The sequence below is a fragment of the Echiichthys vipera genome, assembly GCF_963691815.1.
Source record: "Echiichthys vipera genome assembly, chromosome: 3".
Classification (NCBI taxonomy): Eukaryota; Metazoa; Chordata; class Actinopteri; order Perciformes; family Trachinidae; genus Echiichthys; species Echiichthys vipera.
In genome coordinates, this window is record NC_139828.1 from 31,639,451 (window position 1) to 31,665,420 (window position 25,970).

The 25,970-nt window shown below is 39.8% G+C and overlaps 1 protein-coding gene across 3 annotated transcripts in view; it reads right to left on the reverse strand.

The window, feature by feature from the left end:
- Positions 1–25,970, reverse strand: part of mcf2l2 (MCF.2 cell line derived transforming sequence-like 2) — a 155,853-nt gene that overhangs the window by 39,610 nt on the left and 90,273 nt on the right. For all 3 annotated transcript variants that reach the window (XM_083911079.1, XM_083911078.1, XM_083911080.1), the window contains exons 20-27: positions 25,137–25,229; positions 22,966–23,088; positions 18,852–18,932; positions 17,847–17,987; positions 13,413–13,505; positions 11,491–11,569; positions 3,210–3,246; positions 2,875–2,972 (exon numbers count right to left, since the gene is read on the reverse strand). In XM_083911079.1, the coding sequence (XP_083767205.1) occupies positions 2,875–2,972; positions 3,210–3,246; positions 11,491–11,569; positions 13,413–13,505; positions 17,847–17,987; positions 18,852–18,932; positions 22,966–23,088; positions 25,137–25,229 (745 nt within the window). The remainder of the gene's footprint in view (positions 1–2,874; positions 2,973–3,209; positions 3,247–11,490; positions 11,570–13,412; positions 13,506–17,846; positions 17,988–18,851; positions 18,933–22,965; positions 23,089–25,136; positions 25,230–25,970) is intronic.

The following is a 25,970-nucleotide window of genomic DNA, read 5'->3' on the forward strand; positions in this document are numbered from 1 at the left end:
GGGGTGAAACCAAAAACAACAGCCACTGTCAACTGTCCCTAACCTTTACCTTTATACAAGCAGTAGTGATTGGAAGAGACGTGTGTGTGTGTGTGTGTGTGTGTGTGTGTGTGTGTGTGTGTGTGTGTGTGTGTGTGTGTGTGTGTGTGTGTGTGTGTGTGTGTGTGTGTGTGTGTGTGTGTGTGTGTGTGTGTGTGTGTGTGAAAAGCCAATTCTGAGTGAGAGCAGTGGTGGAGTGGAGAAAAATACATGAAGAAAGCAGAGACACTATGTCCGAGGGTACTCAGCTACTTAGAAATACAAAATTATGGTATTTGAATCGAATATTTTGAGAAATAAAAAATGTGTAAATTCATATTTTCCTCTCCATTCATATACATTTTATCAGACAAAGTAACAATTAGAAAACCTTAACATCCTAACCCAGGAGCACCCCAGGGCTGTGTTTTGAGCCCTCTGCTTTACTCCTTGTACACCACACGACTGTGTCGCCACTCTGGAGTTCAACACTAACATCAAGACGACAAAACTGTGGAGGGCCTGACTAGGACCCTGTTCCAACCTGGTATCAACACGTGGTCTGAGTGATCTGATTCCAAGTGGACACTCTCAGGATGCACTGAGGACACACATTCGGAGGTTGTTCAGGCCGCAGGTGTCCACACCTTAGACTGTATAAAAATGGACGTAGCATACCCGTTAAGGTCTGTTCTCTCAACTTGATCCAATGGTCCTCGCCTACAGGAGTTGCCATCTTGTCAGACTTTGACTCCACCTTATTTCCTCTTACCAAAAAAGGGATGGTATGTGACGTTGGGGGGAGGGAGATACGTCCATCTGGCTGACGTTTACCTCCGAAGAGAAGTTAGAGCTAGCTGTCACTCAAGAGGCCATGCCCCTAATTATTCATAAACTTTAACCTCCAATAAAATAAAAACTAGCCTGGTACAAAATAATTCACCCCCCTCAGTGTTGTCATGGAGATATGACCTAAACATACAGACTAGAATGTTTTTTTGTACCAGGCCTTAAACAGGTTTAATGATGCTGTGTAAGCGGCCTGTTTAACATGTGGGTCAATGAGAAACTGCTCTATTATGAAACCTGCCCCTAGTGGACACTCAGAGAGCTGACATTTTTGGCACTTCCTGTTTGGATCAACCAGGAAGTGGCTGTGTCTGGGGCTTGGTCCACAGTTCTATAGAAGTGGGAACGAGTATGTCACCCTTGTTCACATTAGGGACAGCCTGCACAACTGAGCCCCCTGCATGAGAGGAACTACGTCCTCATTCACAGGCTGTGTCCACAACATCTGAGCCTTTAGCTCTGTGTATTTTGGCTGTTTTTATATTTTTAAACATTATTATTTGCAGTTGATATTGACAAGTCGGAGCAGGTGTCAATTGGTTAAACACCTTTGTTTCCTATAAATTCTTCACAATAAAAGTACCTTGTTGGTTTAAATTCAAATGCTTTTACTGTGAAGCAGCAAAATCAGGAAATATTGGGGCTTCATCTGCAATAACTTAACATGGAAACTAAAGCAGTGAGCTGAAAACAAAGACTTTTTAAAAATGTATTTCTTTCTGCTCTCCTGTACAAATCACGGCAGGTATACATTTTTTATATGTTCCTAAAATTGAATAAGATCACTAGTGTGATCTATACCTACTCTGTAAAGTGTCCTGAGATAACTTTTGTTATGATTTGGCACCGTAAATAAAATTGAATTGAATTGAATTGAAGTGAGAACAGACATACTGAGAGCTGAACACTTGTGATCAGGGGCCATATTTATCAAGTGCCATTTTAGTCCTACTCTCAAAATTAAGAATTGAAGCTATTTATCAACTTTCTTAAGTCTAAGAATCACTCCTACTCTCCAAGATATTTAAGAGACCTCCAGAGGTGTCCTCAGTGGTTAGGAGTTTCCAGCCGGGGATGGCACTGAGGCGAGAGGGACACGTGCGTGAACGTTGCGGGAGCAGAAGGATGTCCTGGCTCTGTTTGATGACGAGCAGCTGATCACGGTACCGTTTAGACAGAGCGGGTATTATATTTGACACAGATTAAATAAGGGCCGTCAACTCATCAGCAACATCCCACAGCAGAGATTTCATGGCAGAACTAAAGGTCATCCCGATGCTTTGATATCTCGCCACTGGGAAAATGCAACAGTGTAACGCTGATGATTTCGGGCCATCACAACCATCAGTTAGCAGATTTGTTATGAAAACAATAATGGCCCTTACTTCTCCTCACCTCGTCATGCGTTTCATTGACTTTCCAACTACACCTCGGATAATTCAGCAGAAGCAAACTGCATTCATGCAAGTAGTGGTCGGTGCAATCGATGGAACACATGTAAAGATCATCGCTCCAAGTTTGGATGAGATTATTGTCAAAATATACACTCCCATCGTCCATTTCAATATTTATATGATATTACTTCATTCTTAGAAAAGGGATTCCCTTCCGTCATTGCTCATGTTATTGTACATGATATTGCACATATTACTTTGGTAATTCAGCTCTGAGAGTGACACTTAAGACTCAGTCCTACACTGTGTGAGTAAGACGCTTGATAACTAACTATTAAGTGCAGTTTAAAAAATTTTTTTTACTCAGAAGTCAACTCTTAGGGTTCTTAGGAGTAATTCTAAGAAGCTTGATGAATACAGGTCCTGATCACTCAGAACTGATGTTGACACCAAATGAAAACATATGTGCAGCAGTACAGCATCCAGGTTCACCTGTTAGCAGTTATCTCAACAATGGTTGCAATCAGCAGCCCATTGTAATGCACACTTTTTACACTTGCTCCAGAAGGTAATGGGAGATATGTCTGTTCTAAGGTAACAAGTGACCTCTCACCTCTCTTTTGCCTCATATTAGGGCTAGGATTGGTTCTCCTGAAGCCTGACTCTGGACTCGAGGAATCAGATTGCCTCAGCGCCATCTTACGCACATTCCTGGTGTACATGGAATAGAGAGACAGGTGAAATCCGTGTGATATCGCTGAAGCAGAATGTCTGCAACTTCCCACTCTCCTTATATTCCCTGTGTAATATGGAATGTTATGACAACAAAGTGCAAGGTTTCAAATCCTGATCATCGGCACACATTTTTTTAAGCTCTTATTTGAGCTTTTAATGTGCCAAGACGATTCCTGTCTTCATGTTGTAGTTTCAGATGAAGTTCATGCTCACCTCATGGGGGCCCCAAAGATGTTTAGCTGGCTGGCTTCTGTAAACACAAGAAAGAAGAGAAAGCATACCTTTATTAGTCCCTCCCTTTTTTTTTACTCTGTTGTTAATTTACACATTACACACACAGGTTCGAAATACACACATACACAACAGGACCTATAGCGGGAGAAGTCACAAGAAAGACATTTTACTGTTCATCAAAGGATAACATTTTTTTCTTCAGTGCATGCCGTAATGATCCTACAAAGGTTTTATCAGTTTTTTTTTATAAGTGCCAGTCAATTCCAGTGAAGTTGGGACGTTGTGTAAAACGTAGTTAAAAAAAGAATACAATGATTTGCAAATCCTTTTCAACCTAAATTCAATTGAATACACTACAAAGACAAGATATTTAATGTTCAAACTGATAAACTTTATTGTTTTTAAAAAAAATATTCACTCATTTTAGATTTGATATCTGCAACACGTTCCTAAAAAGCTGGGACAGGGGAAACAAAAGACTGGGAAAGTTGAGGAATGCTCCAAAACAGCTGTTTGGAACATTCCACAGGTGAACAGGTTCATTGGAAACAGGTGAGTGTCATGATTGGGTATAAAGCATCCATGAAAGGCTCAGTCGTTCACAATCAAGGATGGATGGGGAGAGGTTCAACACTTTGGGAACAACTATGAGCAAATAGTCCAATAGTTTAACAACGTATAACTGCAAGGACTTGATGGATTTCATCACCTACAGTCCATAATATCATCAAAAGATTCAGAGAATCTGGAGAAATCTCTGCACGTAGGCAGCAATGCCGAAAACCAACACTGAAGTGGAGGGAAAGCGTGATGACGTGAGGTCACATAGGACCATGAAATGTAGTCATTCTAATTATGTTTTTTTTCAGAGCCTTTCACTGAACAATCTTACAATAAACTGTCAAACTCTTAACATGAAAAATTATCATTTAATTCTGCAAACACCATATGTGTAATCCATGACAGATAATAACTGGGATCTGAAAAAAATGGTTCCATTTCAATAGACACTAATGTACATTCTTAGGGAGCTAAGGTCCCGTGGGGTCTACCTGAAGCCCTATTACAGGGGCAGGACTAACCAGCCCTATCTGGCTAACGTTTGCTAGCTACGGAGTTGAGAAAGAACAGATTGTATCTGGCTGATGTAAACATCAGCCCTCACATACACAGGGTAACATTACACACACTTGTAATGTCAACATTGACCCTGAAAACATAAAATGAGCACAGAGAAGGCATTTCAGTCATTATATGTCAAGTCACGAGTCTTTAACATCCAAGACCGAGTTGGGTCAAGTCTTTTATTCTCTGTCGGACTATGACTTGAAACATGACAGAAAATAAAAAAGACTGTGGCAACATAGTGTAGATCCAAATCTCTGGTACAAGGTGAGTCCCTGTTAGTCCAACAACAACAACTCTAAATCATAGAGGAGAACAAATTGTACAGGATAGGACACAAAACTCCTGTGTTTCTGATGTGACCTCCAAGTGACATCTTTTACACCAAAAAGCTTCTCTGGCCCTTCACCTCTCCTTCTATTCCAACATTTGTGAGTTATCTCCGTGCATGAAATCGCACAAATTGCTGTGCTAACTCCATAAGAGGCTTTTATTGGCCTGATAGAAAGAAAGACACATTAGAACACTCAAGTCACCAGGGATACAGCTGTAGAGGTGTGTGTAAACAAGAGGCTTCATAAATGCTATGTTAACAGATCTGGCCTGCCACAGGATTCTTTTGTGTGACAAGAAATTTCTAAAGATGAATCTAGTAAAATAACAGCAGTGGGGCGCAGCCTTGGCCGAATGCATAGCTCACATAAGTGAAATACCAAGCTCTGTGAACGATCTTGCTTGTCACCTCCCATTCCAAGTAACCAATGAGCCTGTCGCACAAATGCAGACTCAGCATGGAGCTAGTCCACTTGCTCCAAATATTGTATTCAGCAAAATGGATATATTTTTTCATCATAGCTCTAGCGATGTTTTATTCATAAAGGCCACAGAGGTGTGTGTAACCGCCAGTCTGAGAGGAGAACCTTCGCAGAGAGCAGCAGTGAGGAGTAAAACTGTGCACAGTTACAGACACGGCTGGCATCAAGCAAGCTCAATTGTTCAAATCAGTTGCACTGTGTTAGCTTGTTAATGTGAATAGGACAATCATTATCACGTACACATTATGCATTTCATTCAAATACATGTAACCCTCTCACTGTTTATATACATGTAAATATATGCCTCTTAGACGTCCACAGTGTCATCGTATAATGCATATTGATATGTTATAGGTCATGTAATATTTCTTTTATAGCCTATATAGCACATGTTTAAAAGTTGGGGTATCCATTAAATCAACCTCAGGGAGATGATTAATAGAATATGAAAGCAAAAAATCCCCCCCCCCCCCCGGTTGTTAATCTGTTCTTTTTCCATGAGAATTACTGAATTTGGGGCGGCACGGTGTTGTGGTGGTTAGCACTGTCGCCTTCCTCCCACAGTCCAAAGATATGCAGGTGTGAGGTTCATTGATGACTCTAAATTTCCCGTAGGTGTGAATGTGAGTGTGAATGGTTGTCTGTCTCTGTTTGTCTCTATGTGCCCTGTGATAGACTGGCATCCTGTCCAGGGTGGACCCCGCCTCACACCCGATGTCAGCTGGAATCGGCTCCAGTCCCCCTGCGACCCTGATAGGGACAAGCAGTTTAAGATGGATGGATTACTGAATATGTTTAGCCTTTAAAATGATCACAATCAATTAATCTGAGAGAGGAAAATGTATCTTTAGCTACCTGTTCACAACAGAAATGTGCTATATCTGTGACAAGGGGCAGCAGGACTCATAAGTGGTTACTGTCAACTGTCACTGTGAAGCTAGCCCATCAAGCTAAATGTCTACAATGTTGTTTCATGAATTAGTCCCATGTTCCAAAACAAATCCAAATGTAAATTATTTCATTACATCATGAATATGACTGTGTGAACCTCGCTTATATTATCTTAGCATAAAGAAAATGTAACCATCAGCGGCTAATGTAATGTTTATTTTAAATTTAAAAGCTATGCCTCATCCCTCTCCTTTTCAGGCCAGGTGATGTTCTTTTTTTTAGCTGTGTTTTTGCTGTGTTTGTATGTTGGTGTTTGAAGTTTGTTTTGTGTGATTGCTGTGGTCTGGTGTGAAAAAAAGTTGGTTGGCACTTTGGCTGAGGAGCTCAAACATGTAAACACCGTATCTCATGAACAGGTTATTCGTGTCCATGTCAGTGCACTCGCTGAGGGAGAGGAATAGATGTGCTTCCACCCCCTTTCAGATTTTTCTTTACATTTTTGTGGGAAAACTATGTTAAAACAATATTCATCATAGAGTATTTTTTTACATACTTTAAATGTGTCTTAATGAGGACTTTAAGTAAAGTGAAGTGCATATTGATGCATCTAGAATAATGCATGCTTCATAATATTTAATTGCTGGTGGGAAGAAAAGTGTAATGTATTTTCATGCATTTAAAATGATATCTACTGCATCATAAATGGTTATTATGTAAGCAAACCATAAAGAGAGAAAGATAATTACAAGTAAAATGTATCTGCTTTAGGAATGGAGTTATACAATTTACATGAAACATTCAAAGTAAGACAAAGACAAAGTACCGGTTCATTTTGTCAAGCTTTATTTTCACTATGGGATGAAAACTGTGTGTTGGGGTGTTCAGTATGCAGCCACTATAATAGATTCTTTTAAATGCATGAAAATGCATTAGACTTTTCTTACCACTAACTGTAAAATCTTATGATAAAGCATGCATTATATAGATGCATCAATATGTACTTTAAAACACAGGATAATACATTTTGATACTGCATGGACTATTATAGAAGAATATGAGCGCTCACCTCAGGTGTGTATAGGTGAGTAAATGTAGTCATATGTTGCATTTATAATGTTTTATGATTGTTTATGATTGCAGTATATGGTTTTCTATGAATGCCCTCATAATGCACTTTAGATGTGGTCTTCATAGAAAGGGTTACCTTCATTATTTTGTCAAAACATCCAACTTCCACTCATCACATTGTTGATATCACATTATAATCTAATCTAATCTAATTTGCCCATCTCTCTCTGTCCAGCACACACACCTGAAAACACTGCTGTTCCTCCTTCTCTCTGCCTCCTTTTTCCTCACACGTGGCCCTCCCTCCTTTCATAAGCCTCCTTTAGTCCCTCAATGCTGCCTCTCAGCCTCCATCTTCACCCTGAAAATCTCTTCTATCTGGGTCTGTCTCTTTGTCCCGCTCCTCATCATTCCACCACCCTCTTCTCTCCTCTCCCCATCACTTTCAATCTCCCCCCTCTCCTTTTCCCAGGCAGATTTCTCTGTCTTTCCTCTGCCGTCCTCACATGGAGTCAGGGGTGTAAATCTCTCTGACACACACACACACACACACACACACACACACACACACACACACACACACACACACACACACACACACACACACACACACACACACACACACACACACACACACACACACACACACACACACACACACACACACACACACAGACACGCTCGCTGCACTGGACCACCAGAGCCTGCCTACAGCCTCTGCTCTCCAAGCTTCATGACAGGGCTGGTGTGTTATTAGTCATTCTGCTCACGCACACACAGGCACAGGTACACACACTCCCACACAGACGAGTTGTCAGACGGGCAGAGTGTGCGGCTCACAGAGGGTGGTTTTCCTGTCAGTCAGGACCACAGAGTGGAACTGTGGACGACTGATGCTCGCTGGTACAGAGAGGACTCAGAGAGGTAGTAACACACAGGTAGAGAGAGGAGGTGTGTGTGTGTGTGTGTGTGTTGGTGTGTTGGAAAAGGAGAGGGGGGGGGGGGGGGGCACTCCAGCAAACACACAGAGAGGTGTGTGTTGCAGTGTATTTGTAAGTCCATAGATGTTTATCCATTTGTAAGTTTGTGTTTTTATGCAGTATCCTTAGCCTAGGGCTTCAACTATTACTAACGAATGTTTTCTTCATTGACAAATGATGATTGTCTTATTCATTGATTGGTTAGTCCAGAGGTTTTCTAAGTGTGAGGGGAGCATTCTCACTAATTGAGGAGAGGCTCAATGAAATGAGGTGAAAATATGACATTAGTTATCATGAGATGATCACATAGAATAGCCTAAATGTGTGGTTTGGTTAAAGAGATACAGTAGTTTTGGAGCAACAGACTGTTTTCAGACATTCTCAGAGTCAGAAACTAATAAATGCCTTTAGTGTAGTCTGAAGTTATGTCAAACAGTAATATTAGACTATCTTGGCTCAATAGCTGAGTGTCGGCGAGATGAAATAACACCATCGTGATCCCATAGGTATCCAGGAATTGAGCCAAACTAACAATAAAATGTCAGACAATTGTAAAAAAAAAAAAAAAAAAGTCTTTTGCAATTTCCCAGAGGCTTTAAGGGGAACTAGGCCAATTTTCAGACTTCATGTTTGTTATTCCTAAGGTCTAAGAAAGTTCAATCAATATTCGTGAACACAAGCTACTCAAAGCCAGAAACTAAAGAAGTAAGTCTCAAACTTGTGGTGTCATCGAATATAAAGTGTGGAGCTGCTCCATAGATGATGAATGGGAGACTGGTATGTTGGTTTACCGTTCACAGTCTCCAAATAGCTGGACATAACATGTAGCTTCTTAAAATATGAATGAGGAAAGAGATAGTGAGATACTTGCTACAGCTGCATTTTCAGTATTGATGAAATGGTGAAACATGATGAATGATGAAAAATTTAGTCAAGGACAATATGTTCAGACGAATTCCTTCATTACATTCTTGGGGGGGATTTATAAAACTATATATTTTTGGAATCCTTACAGACCGAAGAATCAGATCAATTTAGAAGTCATTACTGCAGTACATTTTGGTCCTGAAAATGGTGTACCATTACACTCAAACACCATAGGCTAATTTGCTGTCATCTTGCCTCAGAGTTAATTCAAGTAAATCTGAGGTAAACATGTTTGAGGAAAAGTTGTTTTTAGATAGTTCAAAAGGTCTAAAATGCAAATCCACCATATAACATTTAAATCTGGTCATCAGTTTCTCAGAATTTTCATTTAAAAATGGATAATTCTCAGACGAGAAAATATAGGATAAAAAAAATAGAAAATTAACTTAAGGTTTTATTTGTATTTCTTTGATTCACTGCTTTGTTCTCGATAACGGCACTCCCTCTCTTCATTTGCTCTCTAGCTTCGACCACCGCAGCTCTCTCTCTCTCTCTCGTTGAGCCTTTGTGCAAAACTCTGCTATTTCACCATCTGACAATTTGTACACTCCAGTTGGTCTGCTAGAACTGTTCCATTTTCTAAGTTTTTAATAGTGTAACATAGTGGGAACGCCAAATTTTAATATCTGGTCTGTCAGAGCTGTTCAACGCTCATTGTGTTCACCCTTTGCAGGTAATTTGACACTTACACTGTTTATTTTTTTGTCTGTATTATTTGTGCAGGTTTCGCATCAGCAAAAGCCACGCAATCATTTTGTGAAGTCGCCCCTCAGTATTGCTGTGTGTTCCAAATATTCTGATGCATTTGTGTCTTTCTGACAAGTACAAAAATGCTAAATAAACTGTGATTATATTTGTGTGTTGCAATTACATTTTCCTCTGTCTGCAGTTCAAAGACATTTCCCTGACGAGAGAATGACAAGCCTATCACCAGATTGCAGCAAAGGATGACTCCAAGATGTGCTGATAGATACCGCTGCTGACAAGAACATTTTCACTACAGAATGGAATTGGGTTGTTGCAGGAGGAAATAATGACAGAGCCACAGAATAGAAAATTAAACAGGATATGAATATATTGGTTTTTAAATGTTTTGTCAACGTTAAAATGTGTATAAAAGATCCAGAGTATGGGAAAAGTCTGGGGAATTGTGAAAATGCAATACAATAGCAGCATAAGCAACTAGTTGAATGTGTGAATGGAAAAACAGTGGCTGTGTGTCCACACCATAGACTGTATAAAAAATGAAGAAGACATTAGGAATACAATCGATCTGTATAAAAAATGGATGTAGCCTCTCCGTCGAGGTCTGTTCTCTCGCCATCTTGTCAGACTTTGACTCCGCCTCATTTCCTCATACCGAGAAAGGGCATTGATGTGACGTTGAGGAGAGGGAGATACGTCTATCTGGCTAACTTATACCTGATATATAGTTAATTAGCAACATTAGCACAACTGCTCGGGAGCTAGGCTAACAGCACACGTTACTAGATAAACGGGAGTGGGAGTCAATGTTGAGATCCGGGACCAGGAGGAAACGGGAGTCATTTCTTTTCATTTCCTGTGTCTCTAGCGGAGGTTACACCAGCTCTGGGAGTAAAGTGCAGGCAGCATTTATGATCTATGATTTAAACTGATATTGATAAGACCGCTTATTTATACAGTACATTTTATTTTTTAGGTTTCTTTTATATTGTATTTTTATATTACTGTTTTGATGTGTCTGTGTGCTGCTGTTACACTGCAATTTCCCAGCTTGGGATCAATAAAGTATTTGTATTTTATTCATTTCTATTCTATATTCAACACAGTAAAATACTGATCCTCACCGCCTGAATCCTAGTGTATGAGTCATAGATTGCAGGCTGTACTGCAAGTCATGGTTCAAGTGCTGCTATTTAATTAGCATAACAGAGCTAACGTTAACATGGTGTGTTCCTAAACCATCTGTTGGTTCAGTTGATGGAAGAGCAAACCATCTTGTATGTTATAGTAACACCACCACACAAAATTGTTTGTACCAGGCCTTAATGATGCTGTGAAAACGGCCTGTTCAACATGGGTGTCAATGGGAAACTGTTCTGTTATGAAACCTGTTCCTTGTGGACACTCAAAGAACTGACGTTTTTTGCCACTTCTTTATTGGATCAACCAGGAAGTCGCTGTGGCGGGGGCGTGGTCCAAACCCTGTAGTTGGCACATTACATGAATACTGGTCTGGTCTAAGAGAGGCTAACAGATGAATGGATTCATAGCCTGCCCTCAGCTTCAAGTTGGAACTGAAGTAAGTTGTTATGAAAGGAGCAAAAATACACAAGCAAGGAGTATTCTCAAGTGCATGTGTGTGTGTGTGTGTGTGTGTGTGTGTGTGTGTGTGTGTGTGTGTGTGTGTGTGTGTGTGTGTGTGTGTGTGTGTGTGTGTGTGTGTGTGTGTGTGTGTGTGTGTGTGTGTACCTCTGCATGCCTCTAGCTGGCCTGTAAGAACTTTACGAATCTCTGACACCCACATATTTTTCACATCCATGGAAGGAGCCTGGGGAAGAACACACACACACACACACACACACACACACACACACACACACACACACACACACACACACAGTCAACATATACAACAAGAGCCTCTAAACACTAATGCAGTTTTCCTGAGTGACGAAGGGTTCAGTGGCAGTGTTATGTGGTGCACCACTGCCCCCAAGAGGAAGATTGTGGAAGGGATCACTGTACGCCTCCCAAAATAAAATAAATAAAATCTTTTGCATAATACTTAGGTGTAAGTGTATTTTTCAGTTTTATAATTTGTATTGATAATATATAACACAAACTCTTATATTCCTACACTTTAATATTTGTGTTAATTCACATTACCAGGCATTCAAATAATTTTTTTTAGCTTTATTTGCATAGGTAACATGTTTTCTTCCTGGCATGACTAGAATATTACATTACAAATTTAACTACAGAGTGACATTAGAACTTCAATTAACCTACCCTTCTTTCAATATTATATACTGACAAACTCTTATCTACCTAAAGTACAGAAGCCTTATCAACAAAATACTGTACACTTCAAGTATCAAAAGTTAAAATACTCGTTCTGTAGTAAAATGCCCCCTCTGACTGATATATTATATCATAATAAAAACAAAAAACATATTTATATAGCACCTTAAAAAATGCAGCTCAAAGTGCTTTCCAAAAAAACAAAAAACAAATCAATAACACAATTATCAAAACTGAAAACACTAGGTGAAAAAAACCTATAATAAATTTCCAAAATGATCGAATAGGATAATACCAGTAATAAAACAAGTATGAGAAATATCAAATAACAACATGATGTTAAAACAGAAATCAATTAAAAGCTGTATTCTAAAAATTGGGGTTCAAGCTGTTTCTTAAATCTATAAACAGTCTGATTTGTGGTGTGAGTTTGTCCCACACCGTTGGTGCAGAACAGCAGAAAACTGCTTCACCAAAGCTTTTTTGTAATTAAGTATGTAAATAATTTTACATACTTTGAGCAGCCAGCACCAGCTGACCTGAGGGGACGGAACAAGCTCAGATAAGCAGTCACTGAGGTAGGAAGCTGCTAAACCATTTAAAGCCTTAAAAACAGTTTTTTTTAATTTTAAAACAAATCCCCAACGTTACAGGTAATCAGTGAAATGATTCTACTCTGGTGTAATATGTTCTCTTTTCTCGCTGTAAGATAAAATTCTTGCTGCTGCATTTTGAACAAGCTGATCAATATTTTTAGGTTGTCCGGTATAGAGAATATTACAGTAATCTAGGCAAGAAAATACAAAGCCATGGGTAAACGTTTGGCATCTTCCAAAGAGAGATAGGGTCTGTTATTATGATATTGTTAGATTTGTAATGTGAAAGCAGCATTTTACTGTTTCAGCTGGTTGAGGTTGATCTACTTTTGACTGCTAGATAAGTCTGAAGGGTCGTGGGATGAATATTGGGGTAGGAATGTTCGAAAGCCCCCCACCCACACAGGTGTTTTCTGTTACTCTGGCTGATTAGACCTCTGCTTGGGTCGAAGATGGGCGGGGCTTTGATGAGAATTTATGAGGTAATAAATGTCCGCCGAACACTAAGAATGATAAAGGTTCACTTTGTCCCGCCTTAACAGGTGAAATAAAGCTAACAGGAGACTCAGGAAGATGTCAATCAATCACAGTAGACACACCCACACAGTCCAGAGAAGAGGTCGAATCAACGGATTAACTGGAAACACCTGTGCGGGTGTTCAGGGGCTTTAAAAGTTCTTCTACACAAATCTGAATTCACTTTTTAACAACTTTTATCTATTAGTTGATGATTTTTTTTTTGTGGAACTCATTGAGTCATTGGCATCAACGTACCTGGATGTTGTAAACCTCCTCTCTGCCGTTGTACCAAACCTCGAATTTCTTGATGTCACCTTTGACGTTCTCTGTGATCCCCACAGCGCTCATCTGGACACAGACATTAGGGCAGAGACACTGTGAGATGCAGCAGCAATAACAAAAAGGTTCCAAACATGAAGTCAACCTGGGAACTGAGGGTAGACTTGATGAGTATTGCGTTTGTATCAAAAGAACAGAGCTCCATTGTTGTTCAAAAACGATTTAAAGCACCGGCTGAGATCCAAATCTCATACTTTTTATCTGTACTTTGAGCATTTACTGCAGCTGCCCTACATATTACGTACTGTTACATGTGGTAAACACACAACTGGGACTTCTTCATAACATTTCACCTTGAACTTAACCTCTGGCTCATACATGCTGCACAAAGGATTGTGGGTCCGAATAGCCATATAGTTACAACCTGACCAGATGCAGCAGGACATCCTGGTATTTTTGGCACTGCGTTTGGTGTACTATGTATTGGAACAAACTGTATCTTTTTTGGGCATACAGTAGTATCTGTATTGGAACACAGGCATTGTTTGCATTTGTTGACAAAAATAAAAATAAAAATATTTGGATTTTTTGATAAGATAGCGCCACATGACCTGTCTTACATAATATTGTACTTGCACTGTAAATTCTAAAACAAATTAGCAGTTCATCAAATAATATACAACTACTTGACATGACATTAACTTGGGGCTTTCAGGGCTCCCGGGGGACTGGGGACCTGGAGCAGTTGTTGGAAACTTGATCATTCATGATTTTTGTGGCAGTATTGAGGCAATTTCAGCGAGGAATATTGATGAAATGTTTTAAGGCATTTAAATGTGAAAAGTAAAGCTTTCATCAGATACTTTACAGTAAGTGTAAAGCCTTTACAGATGTCTATGTGGCAGTGGGGTGTGGTTAAGGTGTCGACTGCTGGAGGAGAGGGAGGAGTGGCTCAGCCGGTGATCAGACAGCTGGACAGAATCAGGTAATCAGTCAGCTATATAAGCATGTTTGTAACCTGGTTCTGCCTCTTGCAGTAGGCTGGGTCCTGTGAGAGGACCAGAGCGGCGACGACGACCCAGAGGGAGGCAGCATACGCCTGACCACAGCCGTCAGAGGGACGGCTGCTCGTTCGTGTAGTTTTGTTTTACGTTGAGTCACGTTTGGGGGGAGCCTGGAATAAACGGTTAACCGCCGACAACGCTGTCTCTCCCTCATTTCCCGTCTGTCCTGTGAGCAGTGAGGCTCACAGTCATCTATACAGGTATTAAGCTATTACGGCTCTTCCTTTGTTCAAGAGGGTTGGCACTTGAATGCATCACCAATGACAACTCTGAATGACCTGAACTAGGATTGCAAAAATCAAAATCCCGATTATTTTGGTCAATATTGAGATCATGATTTTTTACTCATTGACTCACGTGTCTGTTGAACTTCTTAAAAAACACTTTTGAACAGTGGATTTTCTTGCACTTCAGATATAACAACTAAAATAAATTAGACCAAATATGTTTTAGTGCACAACCTACTGAAAAACCAATCCATGTATCCAATATATTCAAAGCATCATTGTGAAACATAATGTCCCACAATAATAATTTTATCCTAATTATTGTATTTTAATTATTGTTGGAGGCCAAAATCGTAATTGAAATCTAGATGAATTGATAGAAACATCATTTGTTACAGGAGGTACTTTAGGGGTTAACAGAGTCAGCTGGTTCTAAAGGCAGGTAAGTATGCTAAAGCATCTCCACCAATCATTCAACAGTTTCATTATCCTTCTACATTATATCATTACTGTTCATGCTCCACTTGGGACACGGGGATATGAGGTCCTCAGCCCTCCTGAATGCAACACTGCTGCTGTTCCTCACAGCACAGACGGAAACACAAGCATGATATACTGAGCTGTTTTGCTGAACAAAAAAACAAAAGTGATTGAGTTTCTTTACAACTCGTTCTCTGTAGAGGTGTTTGGAAGGGAACCCGAGGGGCTGTACAGCATATTTATCAATGACAGCTCCACTTCCCTGCGGCTTTATATGGAGAAATATCAGCAATTCACTGCTGGTAAAGAACTGCATTTGTTTTTGTGCCATCAGATACAGATTTTGCGGTGTTCTTGAGGCTAACATGTTATAGTAGTTGTCACTTGCTTGCTTACACATCCATCAGACACACATAGCAACATTAGCATTCATTTGTACTTGTGTCATTAGTCTAGTGGGATGATAATGTTCCCCTGTCAAGGTTGAATGTGTAAATAGGTAATATATTAGCCATATCACTTATCAGTATGATAACACAATATATATATTAGCACAGGATACTACAACCATTAATAATATGGTGTGGTTGGTTGATAAAATGTACCTGTCTAAGAATATTACCTAAAAGTTGTCTCAAGGAGGATTAGATTTTCTGTGACCTGCTATGACCTCTTGACCCCCACCGAACCGGGTTACTTAGCCTGATAAACGTATCTGTCTGGGTGTCCTTCATATCTCGAGAAACAGTTCATCCGATCTACTTCACAGCTGGAGTGCTTTGTGTTGAAGATGGTTAAATCTGGCCAAATGGTGGCGCTATAACAACAGACGTTACATTTTGGCCTGTAACTTTTGAACTGTAAGTGTCAGAACTATAATTATGTTGGTCCAGATGAATCTATCCACATTAGCCACGCCTCTATGCATCTAGAACGATCCAAATCTCTAGACCAAGCTGGAAAATGTTACTTTGTGGATGTTTTTGATATTCCATACAGGTTGTTTTATAGCTGGCCAACAAAGTTTTGTTCTATTGCTTTGGGTGCAGTTTGTGCTGTTGCAATCACATTTGATGGAGAAGTGTAGATATGACGTCTGAGTGGCCATGGCGAATGTTGTGCCATTCGGCCACTGGTGGTGCTGTGGCACCATCATCTATCTGTAAAGGGAAGCAATCTGTCTGTGTATGTATAAGTGTCCTTCGCATATCTAGGGAACAGTTCATCCAATCCACTTCACACTTGGCAGGTGTATTGCTGAGGACCCAAGAGAGTGCAGTGTTGAGTGTGAAGTCGATGTGATAAGCAGTGTTGGGAAAATTTTATTCTACCTGAGCCAATCATTATCCTGGATGTTGTCTCGTCCCCCCTCACTAAGGAAGAACAGTCTTTGCCGCTCGGCTTAGAGGTACATTATCTTCAATAATTAAGTAACGCACCACATTTTTTAGCAGTAACAGTAACAGCATTATAAAGATGGGAACAGCTATTAATTAAATTACTCCTACGCCGTTAGAAAGGCATTTTTTAACAGCTTTATTCCCATCGATTGGGATGAGCAGTTCTCAAGAATACTCAGAAATACCGGGAGCCAAGCAGTCGGCCGCTCTCATTCTTCTGAATGTCTTTTTAAAGGTGTCCCGTGGAATTCTGTTTTCAATAGTATTACTCGGGCGGCACGGTGGTGTGGTGGTTAGCATCGTCACCTCTCAGCAAGAAAGTTCCTGGTTTGAATGCCGGCTGGGGCCCTTCTGTGTGGAGTTTTCATGTTCTCCCTGTGTCTGTGTGGGTTCTCTCCGGGTGCCCTGTGATAGACTGGTGTCATGTCTCACGCCTGATGTCAACTGGGATCGGCTCCAGTCCCCTCGCAACCCATTAGGAACAAGCGGTTGAAGATGATGGATGGACATTGTATGTATCCTTGAGTTCTAATACCCCTTTTTGACCAAGCCAGACCTAGTTTTAGTGCTGGGCTGGTGCTGGTTCTGGTTTACTGTTGGTTCAACCTGGGAACCTTCTCAGAACCATTTTCCACAGGCTAGAGAGTCATGTCATTAGGTCACTGTATACATCTGAGGTTTCCCCAGAAATGATGATGACGATGACGACGACGACAGTTTTAAATACAATGGATGATTTAGTTTGAGAAGAAAGGCTGTGTCTTTGGCTGTGGAAACAGGAAGAGCTGGTTCAAGATAAGGCACCGGCTCGGAAAATGTCTTGGTGGAAAAGGGGTATAACAAATGTGTTGAAGGCATTTGCTTTCTTAAAAAACACTTGAAAAGATGATATTTAAGTATTCATGAACCTTGAATTCTATACATCCATGTTTACTTGCTAACAGTCTTGTGGCATATCTTGGCACATTACCTCTACTGGTAGATCACCATCAGAGTGTGAGGTGAAACCACTGACCAGGCTACGTATCGTGTCACCCGTCTTTATGTGCATGTTCAAGATAAACTAAATTCTGGGGTCCCACTCCTAGAAAAACTGCTTGAGGTAAACAACTTTACGGGGAACTTTAAATCAATAGTTATTGCAAATTGAGTTCAACTTAGAACACCAAGAGTCGAAACAAAAAAAGAAAGCTGGAAAAAGAGAAAGCTTGCTGACACGCATCACCATCTGTATCTGACCTTGAGCGAGTGTTTGAAGCTGTAGGACGGTGTCTTCTCGTGTCCGTCTGTGGTCTCCTCTCGCTTCTTACAAAACAGCATCATCTTGTCGTACAGGAACAGGTGTCTCTGCATGGGCTTAAACCTTGCCAAGTCCTTCACCTGAAATCCGGTAATAAATCACGAATCACGAAAATCAAAGTACACGTCAAATACATTTTTTTTTTCAAAGAGTAACTCTGATCCCTGATGTTTTGTCAAGTGTCAAGTTTGGTTTCAATTATTTATTTGATGCTCTAAAAACAGGGTTTAACATCATGATTGACAGCTGTGATCAACTTGGTCAGGCAGGTGTAGGACAGGACTGTGATACTCTGGGAAGATCACATTTTGCTGGATCATGTCAAGGTGTGTAGTTTTTGCTTTAGAAGCCATTATTGGTGATATTTCTCTTTAGAAAGTCACTATTCTCAGTTACAGTCGGTCTGGGCCTGTTACATAGTTGGGTTTTTGCAAACACCATACTTCTCCCAACCCCACTATTATGTTTAAGACTTTTCCAGAAGCTCCAGGCACCTTTTCATTTTCAGTTCATTTCCAATGTGTAAATCCCTCTGTCTCTAAACTCACTTGAGTTGGTTAATCCATCAAGTCTGCATTTAGTCACCTACACTTTACCCAACTTGATTATTGTTGCTGTTAATTTAAAAAATCTCGAACATATGTTTAAGGGATGTCAAAGACAACACAATGCATTTTAGATACATTTTGAGTATATCTGCATACATATCTCTGTCCAATGTCGCATTTTACTATAAGTATAGTATAAGTATAAGTCCAAGTCTAAGATATAGCTGAACAACACTGTCATCTTTGACGTCAGAATGTCACTAATCAAACATTGTGTTCCATTAATTTTTGCGCCCTAGAAATGTGTAGTTTTAGAGCACAAAATTGTAGTTAGTATTCATAATTTGTTTTGTCAAGTTCTGTTGGATTAATTAAAGGCAAAGTGTGGGGTTGTACCTTGCTGTGGCCTTTCTTGTGCTCCGTCCACACATTAAAAGATCCCTGCATCAGCAGCTTCCCCAGTTCACTCAGGTTTCCCTGTGAACGTCAACACACAGACAGTCAGACTTTTACAACAGGAATTCGAGTTTGCAGTTCCAAACACAATCACAGTCCCGCTTGCTATACTGTACGTAGCAGATTGAGTCAGGTTAAAAGAAACCCATAAACCATAAGACAAAACCAAAATGCATGTTTTGTATGTAGAGTATAATGCTTTTACCTGTAAACGGTTGATTTAGTACCATTGTCAAATTTTAAAAGCTGGAGGCGACATTAAGCCACTTTTGTAAATAGAGAAACTCATTACCCATACAGCATTTATTCCAGCATTATTTGCACAACTTGTACCATAACTTTACTTGTATATAATTATGGCAGCATACTGGTGCCACTGCTAGAGAAAAAACAGATCAATTGAGATTATAACAAGATGTTATACAAGATGTTTTTCACGTTATTACTACATACAAACTTATCACATTTTGCCAAGAAACTTTTTATTACAACATGCTATTTATCTTGATATAACATGATCAGCTACTGTATATTTTTTTAATGTGGGAGGTTAATGTGGCACACACACACCAAGATTTGTGTTTTCAAAAATTCTTTTTTTTACAAACAATATCTATATCAATATCTTTATTATTTTTTGGCACGACAGCTTATAAGATTCAGCAGTTGCTAGGAAGATTATGACACTGATAAGCACTCCCCAGGTAAGAGGCCTTCTCAGATGGTTCTGTGAAACTGACGAGTCAGGTTATGTGACAATGGCCATAACTAATAGAATGTTTTTATTTATTTATTTTATTTCTTTATAAATGCCATTAATTTTATCTGTCCTTGAACGCTAGATTTAAAAAAAAAAACTAAAACCAAACAGGAGTTAAATATGAATATCCGTCTGTTACTTATTTAACATATCTCCACATTGAAACTATAGTGAAAAGACTGTTATGATGTGAATAAAATAAAAAATGAAAGTGAATACAGGACTGTTGTGGGCAACTTTATCACTTGGAGTGAGCTGAATCATCTGCAGCTCAACGTGACTAAAACAAAGGAGCTTGTAGTGGATCTGAGGAGGGTAAAAACACCTGTAACCCCTGTCTCCATACAGGGGGTCCCTGTGGACACTGTAAAGGAGTATAATAACCTGGGGGTGTACTTCAATAATAAGTCGAACTGGACTAAAAACGCAGAGGCTGTCTACAAAAAGGGCCAAAGTGGACTCTTCTTCCTGAGGAGGCTGAGGTCCTTTAACATCTGCTGCACGATGCTGAGGATGTTGTGGCCAGTGCGATCTTCTTCAACGTCACATGCTGGGCCAGTGGGCTGAAGGTCACAGACAAACTGATCAGGAGGGCCGGTGATGTCGTGGGGGAGGAGCTGGACACCCTGACGACCGTGGCAGAGAGGAGGATGCTGTCCAGGCTCCGGTCTATCCTGGACAATGTCTCCCGCCCTCTCTACGACACACTGGCCCAGCAGAGGAGCACCTTCAGCAGAAGGCTCCTCCTGCCAGATGCACCACAGAGCGCCACAGGAAATCTTTCCTGACTGTGGTCATTAAACTATACAACACATCCCTTGGAGAGTCTGTCACCTCCTCTCTGTGATAGGGACTCAATCATGAACAATCTGTTCTTTGTACATTTTACGGTACTTAGCACATTTTTACTTTTGATCTGTATATATTACTATTGTAAATTTGATATTATATATATATATATATATTATGATATAGTTACAGTATACGGTGTGTGTATATATATACTGTTTTATATTTCTGTTTTTACAAATATATGTTATCTGTATAATATTGTTGTTAAATATGTTGTTTGTATAGCTGGAGTTTGAAACGAAAACAATTTCCCCCTGGGATTAATAAAGTATTTTTTGATTCTGATTCTGAATACGCCTGTCAAAAGCTTAAAAACTTTAATGAGCTTCATCTAACTTACTTACTCCATCTGCAGGGCGTCCTGTATGACATCACTGACTGTGTGATACAATCGCTTGATATTACTGAGTGTCTGACTTAAGTGAGACATTTTTACATACTTTGAATGCAAGTTATTCCAATAAACTAAATATCAGCAAGTTGGCTTTTCTATACATTTGCTTCCTCTTTGTTTCATGAGCTGTACCTGCACTATAATTTAATAACAATAACATTTTTAGAGACTGTCTTCTCAAGAAAAAAGACACAGTTGTTTCAGCAAGTGCCCCAATCTGTTTACCCATGACTGCAGCTGTGTGTCTCTGTGTAACAAAGCAGATCCATAGCATGATAACGGTTTCCTCTATAGGCCTACATAGTGCAGAAGAAAAGTCTTTGAACCGGCTTGTGAAACCAAACACACATATCGAAATCGCTAGGAAGTGAGACGAAATCTAAGAAAAGTTTCTTCACTAAGAGGGCCTTCCATGACTTATTAACCAAGTATGGTTTAACTCCCTGACCTTCTTAACAATGGCGGTTCACCCTTGAGACCGTTTGGTTAATAAATGATCTCGTACTGAGCTGTGTTAGAGCTCTATGGACACACTTATTCAGTGTTTGTGAAGCATGTTTTGTTTTTGTTTTTTTATCAATTTGATACATCATTATCATTAATCAAAAATGTATTCTTGTGTATATTTTACACATTTGAAAATAAATACATGCTTCAAAAAATATGACATTCTCAAAACTCTTCATGCAATCACACACTGCTGTCAACACCCTGGTAGACATCACTCCATATCTGTCATACATACTGCATCTTCACTGGCCTTTTGCTGCTGCTGATATTTTTCACACTTCTTAGTTGTATTTTAACCAGTTTTCTGGTGCTAGGGATCACTACAGGGATGTATAAAGAGAACTGGATACAGTGTTCAAGGTGGCGCCCCATTGATTCCTATGAAAGCTGCTCAGTGGCGCACAAAGCCAAAAAAGTTCAACTGCCACATCTAAAAATACCTGGATGATCAGCACTGCTACTGCATTGTGGTGCCTATAGAGGTGAGCATACCAATGTTCCCGGGTCCTATGTTCCCCGGGTCCTATGTTCCCCGCTTTGTATGTGACCAAGACACATCGGACCCTTTTTCCGGTGTGTTCGTTTTTCACAGAAAGGTCTGTTATTTTTACCAGAATCAGTGCCAAATTCCCCCGTCAAATAGGCCTATGTAGACCCTAACACTACCCCCTAACCCGACCCTCACCCTGACCCTAACCGTAACCCCTAACGAAATGCTGAATTAAATCAGCGAAGGCATAGGCTTATGAGACTGGGGAACATAGGGATGACCCCACCCATAAAGCAGGTGCACAAAAGACTATGAAAATGTTATTGGACCAAATGGATTCGAGTCTGATAGTAAAACGAGTCATGTCAAACACTCAGACATTATCCCTCCACTGAATGGCTGTAATCAGTGGTTATCAGCTTCAGAAGGGGCCTCCTACACCTACCATTAGGTTCACAACGAACGTTACTTGATTAAGTTTAGGCAACAAAACTACTTGCTTACATTTAGGAAAGATTATGGTTTGGGTTAAAATACTAAAGAATATTATGTGAAAAAGTTAGCTTAAAAAGTCCCCATTGACTGATGGTGTCACATGGGACCTGTGTATGTTCCAGCTTTCCTTCTAATGTGGAATTTTAATACTTACACCACTATCGCCCTTTAAAGTACGTACTTTTAGCAGTCAATCAGTTGAGAGTGATGTGGATCACTGATCCAGTATATCAGTCGACTGGCAACGTTGGAATCGGCTGTCATTTTGCAAGGGTGGAATGCTCAAGGAAAATGTATCCACTGAATTAGAGTTGTCTCGTTCACCATGTAAGTCAATGGAAAAAGTCTTTGGGCCACATGACAGACCCTGTAGTTTCAAGTCCCTTGTTTGGCCACTTTGTCAAATTGATTGGGCATAATTTAAAAAGAAATAAAAAGCCTAATTTGAACACTGACATAACTAACTAGCCCTCGTTGAGTAAAGTCAAAAAGACTTTGCCGTTTTCTTAACTTCTTAATTTCTTGTTCATGATGATGATGAATGCATACTGACCTCAAAACCAGTGATGGCTATTTGGTGCATGGAGTCGTTGACAGACTTGATGATGTCCAGCATGGTGGTTAAAGCCTCCTCCAACTCAGAGGACCCCTCACCCTTACTGCATTTCAACATCTCCTGGAAGACAGGAAGGACGAAGAAACGACTGAATAAGGCAGTTAAAAAAAGACCACAGCGAAGAAAAGAGGAGAACAAGACTGACAGTACCACTGGGGACAGCAAGGTCATATCCTCTGTAATGAAATTGAATTAAGTTGCCCTGAAAATGTTTGATTAAAATCCTACTCTCTATATACCTCACATATACCTCTCAATAAAAATTCCATGTCCTTACAATTCGATTTCCGTGCACTGAAACACACCCCTGTCGAGGAGGAAGAGCAATCCAGTGGTGATTCACAGAACCGCGGCCCACGCTTTGTTTATGGATTAAGTGGAAGAAGACAACTTTTCAATTAGCTAGCATGCTAGCTAGCATGCTACATATTCCTCACTTTCACTATGCAATTCTGAAAGCTCACTAGCGCTTTAGCTAACACTAGCAGTCAGACACAAAATGATCTATTGTCCGTTTGATAATCTAGAGCAGCAGTAAATAAGCTATAGAGAAAGAGAAGTTGACATCATGTGTTGAATATTGGTAGCTACAGGGATGCCATTAGTTAGTTGCGCCTGCTACGGTAGTTACCTGCTTACCTTGTTGGCTAAAAAGTTATTTAAGAAGATAAGAAAAAAAACCTGCAGGTACAGGTAAATACAGGCAAAATACAGGTAAATACAGGTAAACAGAACGTGTCCTCACAATACCAAAATTTGGGACATAGCCTTCCTATAAATTCTCTATATTCTGTTATGATCAAGGAGCTGATGCAGACAGTGTTGACTAGCATCAACAGTGAGGATCAATTACAGAGCAAATGAATTAAATGTCATAATACTATATTCAGTGTCAAATTCAGTTACTAATTAATTACATTTCAAGCTATTCAGATTCAGTTTTTTAATGTAATTATTCAAATGAAACAATACAAGTTCAAATTACGTGAGTCAAATTCAGTTTCTAGTGACACATATACACACATTCTACCCATAAACTCAGCATTTCCCTCATCCTGCCTACAGCTCAGGCCCGTTAAAGAAGGGAGGGGAGAAGAGATACTGTTAAAGCTGAAGGTGTGAAACATAATAAGTAACTACATCTGAAGAGTTATATTGAAATAAGCCCCTTTGTAAGCCATAGAGATGTCCAGAGGCACTGACTTAAGAAGAACTGGAAGATGTCCTGCTGAGTCGTGACACAGTCGTTGTCAGAACATTAAGTCGTGCCCCCAGATTTTTCTCATTTTAGCAGCTCATTCCTTATGCCTTTGGTCCTGTATAACCCAGTTTTAAAAGTTTTGTCAATTCATACTTCATTTATCTTTCATTTCAGTTTGTTTTCACTGTTCTGTGACATCTGTTTAGGAAGATGGAATGGGGTCAAAGGTCAGAACACTGGGTGAGTAACTGCAAACGGTGAGAAAAGTCCAGCTGGGGTTGGTCAAGCTGACCTTGGGAACTCGTCTATGTGCAGATATATCGTCAAATGTGTTTTAAAAACACTTTAACATTGAATCATTTGTGCTTAATTATCTTTGAGAACTTCACACTGTATCTAACCGGCATGCAGGCTTTTTTTCTCTCCACTGCCAGCTGATAGCAAAATCTAGTGAATAATTATTATTTTAATAATTATTCACTAATTATTAAATAATAATTAGTGAATAATTTAAATGTTAATGATGTAATGTTACAAAAAACAGTGTGTGTCCAGCACACACAAACATATAAACTCTCTCCCACACTCACACTCTGTGACTATACAAGTCACAGATTGTTTCTTCTGAAATAGACTGAGTTGTAGGAGGTGATTACACTTTACATTACACGTTAGATTTTCATTAGTTCATAACTTGAAGCTGAACTCGCTGTCAATTGGTTACAGACCTTTAACCTCTACACCCCAACATGAAGGGTGTAGCAGTGGATGTGTATAACTCTGGGTCCTATGGTAAAAGACTACAGCTTCATTGTTGCTCCAGGCTCGAAAAGAGCTTTTAGTAACTCTTTAGTAATTACATGGAGCAGGCTAAACCAAAAGTCAGTGTGACCATGCAGGTTGTTACCTTGAGCATGAGTTGGTATTTGGTGATCCTCTGTACAGGCTTCAGAAGGTAGGCATCCAGGGACAGTTTGTGGTCCAGTTTCTTCTGACATTCCTGTCACAAACATCAAACATTGTCCATCAGGAAGGGACACAAGACAGGCCTACTTAACTAAGTGCATTGATAGATAGTTAGCTACAAAATGTGCATGATAAAACCATAGAGACTGTAAAAAAACAATGGCTCCTTGACGTCACCCACTGGTTTGTGGACTACTGTTTTGAAGCCTCGAGTTTGGCATTTGTCTCATTCTTGGCTTTTTTGGAGCCAAAAGTGACCACATTTCTAAAGATGGAAGCTCCACCCTAAAGCATACCCTGCTTTATTATCTATTTTTGTCTTAAAGTGAAATTCCGTCTTAAAATCGTCCCAGGGTCTTTTTCGGCACTTACATACATCAAATAAGACATCGAGCTATCAATCGTTTTGCACTATTATGCCACCTTTTTATGGCCCTTTTTATTATTATTTTAATTATTATTACTATTGTTTTGTTTTGTTGTTACTATAGCAGTTGGATAATTTATGTTGTGTCACTTACCATTGTGTCTTGCCACTTTACTTTACTTGTTCATGTGAGGAATTGACGATAAAGCTGACTTTGACTTTATTATCGTGTAACAACTATTAACAGAGAAATCCCGGAGTGTGTGTGTGTGTGTGTGTATGTGTGTGTGTGTGTGTGTGTGTGTGTGTGTGTGTGTGTGTGTGTGTGTGTGTGTGTGTGTGTGTGTGTGTGTGTGTGTGTGTGTGTGTGTGTGTGTGTGTGTGTGTGTGTGTGTGTGTGTGTGTGTG